General features: G+C 35.0%; 1 protein-coding gene across 1 annotated transcript; it reads left to right on the top strand.

Moving 5' to 3' along the window:
- Positions 1–10,278: 10,278 nt before the first annotated feature.
- Positions 10,279–11,193, top strand: OR8K5 (olfactory receptor family 8 subfamily K member 5; the record flags this gene model as incomplete). Its single annotated transcript, NM_001388970.1, is given in 1 exon segment — positions 10,279–11,193. A coding segment is annotated over 1 exon segment (915 nt), but the record flags the coding sequence as incomplete, so codon positions are not given.

Here is an 11,193-nt window from a genome sequence, read left to right as displayed (position 1 = left end):
TTGGTAATTCCTTGTCTTGAAATCTGAGATGGAAAAATAAGGAGATTAGAAGGGACAGGACAATCTGGTATTTATTAAAGACAAATACAAACATGTATAGAGTTGTGCCCTTGAATTAATCATTATTTTGCTGAACCTAAGTCACTTCATTTATTTATTTGTTTTTAAATATTTTATTTATTTGAGAGAGAGTGAGCATGAGCGGGGGCAAGGGTCAGAGGGAAAGGGACAAGCAGACTTCCCGCTAAGCAGGGAGCCTTATGTGGGGTTCTATCCCAGAACCCAGATATCATGATCTGAGCCCAAGGCAGATGCTTAACCAACTGAGCCACCCATGCACCTCAAAGTCTCCTCATTTATAATAGTAGAAGCTTGATTAGATTCTTGACTTTACTTCAGGGCTACTTATGATTCTATCCCACAAGGAAATATGTGAAAAAGCACCGATGCTCTCAAAAGTTTCAGTTGTCTTCATCATACCTCTATAGGAAGTTGATACCAGCATGAGGAACGATAATGGCAAGTGAAGGGAATTTGCAAAGTTCAATTTAAGCTCTGTTTTCAACTCTTCATTTTTAGATATAAAAGGAGTAAATTACAAGAAGTTCTAAAATCAGTTGTCCTGTTAACTATTTAGTTAACCCACACCAGCACTATGATATAACCAGAGAACTGGCAAAGATTATAAGGCAGGGGTTTACCTTCAAGATGATGCCATGCTCTTGACCTTCAAGATGATGCTCTTAAATTGCATCTCTGGATCTCCTAAATGGGATCTCTGGCCTATTCTGATGCCTCTTGATGAACTAGACACCCTTAGATGGAATCATCTTCTCTGAGATCCAGAGCACTGAAAACTACATCTTGCCTAAATAGAACAGTTAGAAGATTTCATAAGCTATCTGAGGCCCAAATGAATAAATTATGTTATTTCTGTTATTAACTTGTCATTATACAAATGCTTACCTACAGATAATGTGTGTAATATTCAATGTACTTAATTACTTGCTATATACATGTATATATAAATATAGGTCTAATTTTATATAAGTTCTCGTACACAATATATAGAGAAAGGATAAAATGTAAAATGTATGTAGCCATGATCATCTATTACTCTCTGGAGCACTTTTTTCATTTCCTCTATATAATGATAAATGTATATGAACATTATGGTTTTCTAAATCCAATTTCCATTAGTTTGGTTATATATACATTTTATTCAGCTTGTATTGTGTTTCTGTAAGAATTAATATATCTGTAATAGAATAGAACTCTCTCCCATATTCTACATTTAATAGTTAAGAGTGTGGGATGCCTGGTTGGCTCAGCGTTGAGTGTCTGCCTTCAGCCCAGGGCGTGATCCTGGTCCTGGGATCCAGTCCCACATCAGGCTCCTTGTGAGGAGCCTGCTTCTCTCTCAGCCTGTGTCTCTGCCTCTCTCTCTGTGTGTCTCATGAATAAATAAATAAAATCTTAAAAAAAAAAAGACTTAAGAGTGTATTTTTAGAAGTAAAATAATAAAATTTGGCTTATCTATATTCTATTGACTTATTTTAATTAATATATTTTAGGTAGTACAAAAGAGAAGTGGTTAACATTAACCCAATGATTTACATATGTTGCTATCACATACTGACTTACTGACTTGGGCAGACTCATTTATCTTCTTTCAGACTGTATACAATTACACCTATATCACATGATTACTGAAAAAAATAAGAGATATTACAAGCAAAATGCTATATATTTTAGGCGTATAAATACTCAAATTATAGATAAGATAGTAAGATATAATAGAAAGATAGATGATAGAGATAGATGCATGGATAGGTAATAGGTGATAGATAAGTAAGTAGATAAGAAATATATTGATAGGTAATCGCTATGTGAGATTTTTTAAAGGAAGATGTGGATGAATATAAATCATGAAAAAAAGTACTTTAGTCAACCAATTTACCTTCCCCCATTTTAAATCTCTTGTTTATTTATTTAAAATGTATTTAAATGTAAATGCAATTGAATGATTTATTTCCTTTGATAAATTACTACCCCATAAATTTTCACAATTTCTCATATGCTAATTAAAAACTACCAAAACACTTACCAAATACATGCAAATAATGTTAACCCCAGACTTTTCAAAACTGAATATAACATTTGTCCATCATATTCTGAACTATCTTATGCAGTAGCTATTCATGTGACTATTTGCATAGAAACTGAAATTGAACAAAATTTCAATTCTGTGATCTATTCCCCATTCAAATGCTCAATATCTATATATGACTAGTAATCATTATCCTGGACAGAACAAATTATAGAAATGTCTATCACTGCAGAAAGTTGTATTGGTTAGAGTTATGTAACTATCCGACTCATCTTTTCGGAACACCAGTTGAAAAACATTTCCTCAAGGAAGGATTATGTATTGTACACAGGTTTTGTTGTAAACATAGAAATGGCATTTCCAAATGGAATTTAGAAATTCAATTATATCATGTTTTCAGGGATGCCATCCTCTGCAAAATTTAAGGTGATATTAAAGTAGAATGGGATGATAGGATGTGGAGTTAGATGAAATGACCTCTAACACTTTTAACACTCATATGATTCTATTAGATTTAAAACAAATTTTCTGACTAATCAGCTCAATATGAGGAAATTTAAATAAAAAAAGAAAAAAATTACAAAATAAATTGAACTTACCAAAAAAAATATTTTAAACCTTTAGCTTTAAAACTTCATTCCCTTTCCCTGGCTTTCCACTCTTTCTTTAGTCAAAAACAATTGAAGTTAATGATTATATGATATACAGAGCTAACCCTAAGTAAAGTAATCGAAATCAAATCTTATCTATTAATGAACAACAAACAGAATAACAAACTAATAAATAGTTTTAACATATTTCATTCTTTTCCTCTAAGAGGACAACTTTGGATACAAGTGTGAATATATGTATATATACACTTTACATGGGCCTCTAAGGAGCTCTAGTATTGCTTCCACATTATAGCATAACTGATGAAACCTTAGGAAACACGGTTTCTCAAGGGACTTTACATTTTCCCATGATTCATATATCTCCCTAACGTGCATAATTAACTAAAATGCTATAAAGAACTTAAGGAAATATCAAACAAAAGATGGGGAGATTTTTGAAAATCAGTAAAATATAATAGGAACAATAATGAATATAATCAGTTCAATAAAAAAGTGAATTAACTAAGTGATAAATAGATGTTTCTAGACTTGTTACAAACTTCATAAATACAAACTGTATTTAAGATGAGGAAACTGACAAATGTTACTGCTTTAAAAGCAACACATACACACACTAAACAAGCAAATTCTGATGGTGATAAAACACCTATCTCTATTTTCAGTCTAACATGCAGAATGGGTTGGGAAAAATCTTGCTAGAAATCCAGTTTAGAGTTAGTGCTTATGATGTAGGGAGGATATTGGTGATCAGAGCCAACAGTTAAGAAATAATTCTTAAGATGTTTTTGGTGCAAAGAGGTGGTTTTATTAAAACAGGACCCTTGGACAGGAAGAACTGTACTGAGATCATGAGGAGTGGCTGATTATATTTTCTAGTGGGGAGGGGGTTAAGGACAGGTGTTTTGGAAAAAATGTTTTCAGGACCTTGAGAGGGCTAGCTATTGTTAGGAAAAGATCATTTATTACCGGTTAGTAAAAACTCAGTCCTGAGACCTTTCAGAGGTAGATCAGTTGATTATATCCTTAGAAGATGATTGCTAACATATATCTTGGGGGAATAGAGATAAAGGAAGTTTCCAGAGGAATCTTTTTATGTTAAAGTAGACTTATGGGATCATGGGGCATTGGGATAATGTTAAACTAAGACTACCTTTTGCCCTTAGCAAAGTATTAACATCAAGGCAGCTGAGCTCCCAGAGGAAGGTTACTCTGTTTGTTTCAAGAGTTTGTCAATGAACTATAGGTAGTAAGGAAATTTTGTTTCTTTTGCCTTTGCTTCCCACATCACTTACACTCATCAAACTAATATTTACTGTTGGATGATATATTCTAGGCATTACACAGTAGAAATAAGGGGTTATAAAAAATAATGAAATACTCATTTTTAAAAAGTTTGGAGAATAAATACCATCCCAAAGACACTTGCATCAGAATGTATAGAAATCTGGAAAATCTGGGAAAAAAGTGGATAATGATCATGGAGGATAATGAGAAGGATGTTAAAAATCAGACTGATAAGGGATAATTGCTAGCATGTGTTTCCTGAGGGCTCTTGTCAATCTGTGTAACTGGAATCTTGGATTTTAATAACTCTGCTCCTGAAAACAACTGGCAAATAGGACAACACATATGTAACAAATGTTTTCAGATATTTGACGAATGGCAGTTCAGGACTATGATCTGAGACAGAAAGGGCAAGTTTACTAATTTCTGACATGGGGCAGTGATTGGGGCACATGGAGGACACATTAGTCAAGTTGAAGTGAAAGCACAAAATCAGATCAGGAAGGGCTGAGGTGCCCAGAATGTGCAAGCTGAGTACTGAGGCTCAGTACTGAGTGCGAAGACCTAAGAAAAGTGATTAAGATGTTAGCATGGAATTTGAGACTTTGAATGACTCTAAAGTATACGTATTAAGGTGAGACCCCATAAGCCCAGATCAGGAGCAACTACCAGGGATCTGTATGATGAAAACTAGTGATTCACCCAGGGTGGGATACATTCAAATTCTGTCAAGCCTTAGTGAGGAAGCTGAATATCTCAGGCTTCCAGTGGAGACAGCAAAAGAGAGAACTTGCCCCAGAGGAAAGGATTCCCTATACTTCTAACAGAGCTCAATATTAAGTCTCAAAACGATTAAGTAGATTTGCAAGTAAATAAAAGTAAATAAACTCCCTGCCAAAATAAAACAACACTGTTTAAAGAAAGATTTAAAAATTTCCCACTCAACTGTAGAATGTTTGTTGTTTAGCATCCAAAGTTCTATTTCTGGGATCCCTGGGTGGCGCAGCGGTTTGGCGCCTGCCTTTGGCCCAGGGCGTGATCCTGGAGACCCGGGATCGAATACCACGTCGGGCTCCCAGGTGCATGGAGCCTGCTTCTCCCTCTGCCTATGTCTCTGCCTCTCTCTCTCTCTCTGTGTGACTATCATAAATAAATAAAAATTTAAAAAAAAGAACATAAACATCTTTAAAAAAAAAAACAAAGTTCTATTTCTCAGCAGGTTGAAGAAGTAGGAAAATGGTATTCATAATCCCAGGAAAAACAAATCATCAGTACTAGACCTAGGAATAACAGATATAGTAGAATTAGCAGAAAGGGACTTTAAAACAGTTGCAAATATTTGCAAGAATTTAAATGCAAATATGTACATTAAAAAGAGAAACAGGAATTATGATTGAGAGCCTGAATGAGTTTCTATGGGCAGGAGGTACTATTAGACATGAATAGCTTGTGTTCACTTTTTTAACAGCAGACTAGACACTGCAGTAAAAGAACTAGTGAATTTGAAAACAGGACAATAGATCTTACTCTTAATGAGATTGCACTAAACATCTAAGGTTGGTGGAAATATCCAAGGTTGATTGGATCTGAGCTCAGGAAACACTGTAGTTGAGCCAGTCATTATAGTAACTCATTGCATTACAATAATTGTTACAGATTTGCCATATGAAAGGACAAGGCATGTATATCAGTCATTTAAAGATGAGGGTTTTAATATCAAATCTTCTACTTGTCAACTGTGCGACTTTGAGCAAATCATCTAAGCTTGGTGTCCTCTGAATATAAGAATAGTAATATCTAACTTACTGAAGTTAAATGATATATTTTAACCCAGTGGCCACTAATATATTTGTATGTGAATAATAAATTCAAAGAAAAATCCTTTCTGATTATGATACTATTTTCAAATTTATCCATGATTTTTGGAACTATTCCAATTTTACTGGGATAAGGCCATGTCAAAGTATTTTCCATTGTTACTGTAATCATTGTGCAAATGAGTGCATTTATATCACGTAAGTCTCTGTGGAACTGTACAGAGCATTTATGTTGTTTTGTTCCTTTCCTTAAATTGTCCCTTACAGTTTTTCACTAGGGAATATGTAGGATGTCCTGGATAATTAGTAGGAAACACAAAGCAATTTTTAAAAATCTCTCAGATGATTTGGGCATCATCATCTGAATGAATTACATATGGCTTTCTCAGGGAGCATCATAAGGAGAAGAGAAGCATAAATTCTCCCAACCCAAAGAAAAAATAAAAGTAATCTAGAAGAAGAAAACCCAATTGTTGAACGGTGAGTGGATAAGACTTGTTCATTTTGATTATCACCTGGGTGTTGGTAATTTCCCATGATTCCTGGCTTCTGACAATGGATGCTATTATGGTCTGTGACAGCTGATTCTTCTTACTACACCACAAAAATTCATTATATTTTTTTTAATTGGAGTTTTCCTGGAATGGAATGGTCTTTTGGGGGCTCTAAATTCTATGAATTGGAACACCTGGGTGGCTCAGTGATTGAGCATCTGCCTTTGGCTCAGGTCATGATCCTGAAGTCCTGGGATCGAGTGCTGCATCAGGCTCCCCGCAGGGAACCTGCTTCTCCCTCTGCCTATGTCTCTGCCTCTCTCTGTGTGTGTATCTCATGAATAAATAAACAAAATCTTTTTAAAAAATTATATGAATTGACTAGATATCATAGATCCATTTGCTTTGTGATAATCAACAGTGGAATTTGGATATTAGAAGTGAGGAGGACATTATCTGAAAAAAAGCATCACTGGTCTCATCAATTAGAAACTATTAAGGTTAGGATTTCTAAGTAAAATACAGAATGCCAAGTTACAAATGACTTTCAGATAAACAACAAATAATTTTTAGTATATGTCTTATGTGATATTTAATAATACTCTTTCAGATAAATATATCCAGAGAAATATTTGAAGAAGAATATTTTAAGATATATATTTCCCATGCAGTATTTTATAAACTACATATAATTTTAATATAAGGACTCACAGTCATGAGCTTGTAGATATTTTAAGTTGTTCATTTGTTTTCTCAACTAGATGCTTACTACTTGTTCATTTGTGCAGAATGGGCTTTACAAACTGATTGAGTAGCCTGGCAAAATATAGAATGACTTCTAAGAGTTATGGAGAAAGCTCAGAACCTCATATAACTCCTTACTAATATTACCATGTCTAAAGATTGAAAAGTCATCCCTTTGCATATGTTTTATATACTGCCTTCTCTAATGGAAGTATTTAAAACATTTACATCATGATGTTCAAAACTCTCCAGAAATCCACTTCAACATAAGAAGAATGGACAGGGCATTAATATCTATTTAAAATCTTGATAGTAATTCTTTTGATAAATACTCAGAAGTAGGGTTCCTAGATCACATGGAGAATTACTAATCAACAGGTATAAAGTTCCAGTTAACATAAGATGAATAAGATGTAGAGATGTGTTATACAACATTGTGCCTATAGTTAGCAATACTCTATTGTACATTTAAACACCTTTTAATGAGGTAGATCTCTTGTGAAATATTCTTACCATAATAAAATAAAAATTAATATGAAAAAAAGAATAGGCAGGGTAAAAGAATCCAGAAGTCTTCAGAGGGAGGTAATAACTGATACCGAAAAGGGAAATGAAATCAACAAACACTAGAATAATTATTAGCAATATATTAAAGACTTCAAAGTGTTAGGACCAGTACTGGGATTCTGAATCCCTTTGTTGGCTCAGGGCATTTTTCATTCTGCAGGAATATCCATCCTAGCATCTCCTGCAACACTTGGTGCTTATTTGTGAAAAACAAAATGCCCTGAAAGGAAGGTGGGACCCAATGGAAAAACAGCAGACAATATCTGTCAAAATGGGGTAGAAGTGGCTCACCAATCTCCAGTATTCCCTCACTTCTCCGTCCCCATTCCTAGGAATCAAATTGGCTCACTTGACACTAAAAACTAGCAGATTCTGAGAGTTCTGACAACTGCCACCAAGTAGCTTCAGGCTCTAGCTGACCTTGTGGTAGGCTCCCGGGAGTTCCCTTTGATTGGCAGAAGTGTGTACATTGACTCATTCGGACTGACCGTTGTGCAGGCTAAAGCTAGACATCTCATTACATTATAGTAATTCTATTCTTTTTATCTGTTCAACTCCAATTATTTCTCTAGTGGAAAGTCATGCTTACAGAGTTCCATGTGTTCACTGAGAAACTGAGTGTGAAAGGAAGGAATCCAGGTGGGTTAAGCTAAAGCAGTTTCACTGTCTTCAATCACTTTGTTTTATTGACTTCCTGTGTAAATTTTATGAAATGATAAAGGAAAGACAGCACTGAAAGTTTTGCAAATGACAGTGCTATACTCACACTATACCATTTTACAGTTCAAGAAATAAGCTAATAAGTGCTCAAATAAATATGTTAAATGCTTCATCATATCCACAGTGGAAGGATTAATCTATGCATATAAATAATCATAGTAGAGGAAATATAGTATATAAAATTCAATATTCAAAATTCCTGAATATTGATATAAACTGTATATTTTAGCAGGAAGGGATCCCAGTCTGTTTTGTTTTTTTTTTTTTTAAGATTTATTTATTGGAGTGCCTGGGTGGCTCAGGCAGTTAAATGTTTGCCTTTGGCTCAGGTCATGATCCCAATCATGATCCCAGGGTCCTGGGATAGAGCCCTACCTCTTGGCTCCCTGCTCAGAGGGGAGCATGCTTCTCTCTCTTCCTCTGCCCCTTGCCCCACTCATGCACATATGTGTGTTCACTCTATCTCAGTCAAATAAATAGATAAAATAATTAAAAAAAAAAAAACACCTTATTTGGTATGCCTGGGTGGCTCAGTGGTTGAGTGCCTGCCTTCAGCTCAGGGTGTGATCCCAGAGTTGTGGGATGGAGTGCCACATCGGGTCCCTGCATGGAGCCTGCTTCTCCTTCTGCCTATGTCTCTGCCTCTCTGTGTCTCTCATGAATAAATAAACAAATAAATCTTTAAAAAATAAAAAAAGAATAAAATTAAAAAGACTTATTTATTTATTTGACGAGGGGGGATGAGCAGAGAAAGAAGGAGAGAGAGTCTTAAGCAGACCCCTGCTGAGCCCAGAGCCTGACACTGGGCCAGATTTCATGACCCCGAGATGACAACCTAAACCAAAACTGAGAGTCAGATGCTTAATCAAATTCACCACCGGGCACCCCAGGAATGGATCCAAATCTTCTGCATTTTGAAGCTTATAGTAATTTGAGATTTTGTTTTATTTTTTTTAAAAGGAAATAAAAATGATACATGTAAGTTGTAATATAAATGTAAATATTTACTTAGAGTGGAAAAGTAATCTTAAAAGTTTAGTTGTAAACAAATCAATAGTCAAAAGCATCATAAAATCTATCAATATGCTTTTATTAATGAAATTCTATATATATCTCAGTCTTTTGGGTGGTAGAGGTGTTCTTAGAAGCTGTTCTTACACCAGAATGGATAACACTATTCTGTGATAAATATCGTTGATTTTTGAAACATATAGATATACTCACTAACCATCAAATAAAGTATTATTTACTCAATCTCCCCTTAAATGGATCCCACAAATTCCTGCAGACATGCCAATGCAACTTGATATTAGCTGAAGTATGATGTAGCAGAGGTTGGAATGGAGAGAGAAAGTGGGCTTAATTGACCAAGGCAAAAATATTTTACATTTTTAACTTTTATAAAGGTATATCACTTTATTAGTCATTGTTAAGTCCCCACCCAGGGGAAAATGCTACTGAGGAAACTTAAATCTCAAACTTCATTAGCTCCATATTACTTCTGCTTCTTTCTTTAAGAATATCAAAATGTCACTGGAATTCTCATACAAAATTGGAAGTGTATTAAAGAAAAATTGTGATATAATTGCGTAGATGAAATAGTCAAATAAATCTATATCAGTGTTATTTTAAAATCGGTGGGTATAAAAATATATAAATAAATAAACAAATAAAATCGGTGGGTATGCTGACTCTATTTAGAGTTTAATCATCCATATCAGTGCATGGGTTTCATATGGATCCTTCCTGCTGAGAAGTAAAAGATTCTATCATTTATTTTAGTTCGAAATCAGATGTGGGATTTATTTTTCTATCCCTATTACAAAGAAAAATCTACATTCTGTCTACAAATATTATAATTTGTTTAAATGATACTACATGAAAGCTGATAGCAACCTGTTTCTTCCCAGAATAGCTAACTGGACTCAATGGGTAAACAGAACCTAACGTCAGTGACTGAGTTCATTCTGATGGGAGTCACACGGCAGCCTGAGCTTCAAGTTCCTCTTTTTGGGGTCTTCCTCATCATCTACATGATCACAGTGGTGGGAAATTTGGGCATGATCACCTTGATCCAGGTGGACTCCCGCCTCCACACACCTATGTATTTTTTTATCAAACACCTGGCTTTCATTGACCTTGGTAATTCTACTGTCATCTGTCCCAAGATGCTGGTAAATTTTGTTGTGGACCAAAATATCATTTCTTATTATGCATGTGCCACACAGTTGGCTTTCTTCCTTATGTTCATTATCAGTGAATTTTTCATCTTGTCAGCTATGGCCTATGACCGCTATTTGGCCATCTGTAACCCTTTGCTCTACAACGTTATTATGTCCCAGAGACTTTGCTACATGCTGGTGGGCATTCCATACCTCTACAGTACCTTTCAGGCTCTACTGTTCACTATTAAGATTTTCACACTGACCTTCTGTGGATCTAATGTTATCAATCATTTCTATTGTGATGATGTTCCCTTGTTACTTATACTCTGCTCAAATGCACAAGAAATAGGATTGTTGATCATACTATTTTCAGCATTGAATTTGATCTCTTCTTTCCTGGTAGTCCTAGTGTCCTACATACTAATTCTGACATGCATATTTCAAATCCATTCTACAGAGAGCAGGAAAAAAGCTTTCTCCACATGTGGTTCTGATCTGACAGTGGTAGTTGTATTCTATGGGTCTCTGCTATTTATGTACATGCAGCCCAAATCTGCCCATTCTTTTGAAACTGACAAAATGGCCTCCGTATTTTACACTTTAGTGATCCCCATGCTTAACCCCTTAATCTACAGCCTAAGGAACAAAGAGGTAAAAAATGCTTTCCGCAGGTTCTTT

This window comes from Canis lupus, chromosome 18, assembly GCF_011100685.1.
Source record: "Canis lupus familiaris isolate Mischka breed German Shepherd chromosome 18, alternate assembly UU_Cfam_GSD_1.0, whole genome shotgun sequence".
In the NCBI taxonomy this organism is placed as follows: Eukaryota; Metazoa; Chordata; class Mammalia; order Carnivora; family Canidae; genus Canis; species Canis lupus.
Note: the sequence above shows the minus strand (reverse complement) of the source record. Positions and strands in the feature narration are given on the sequence as shown.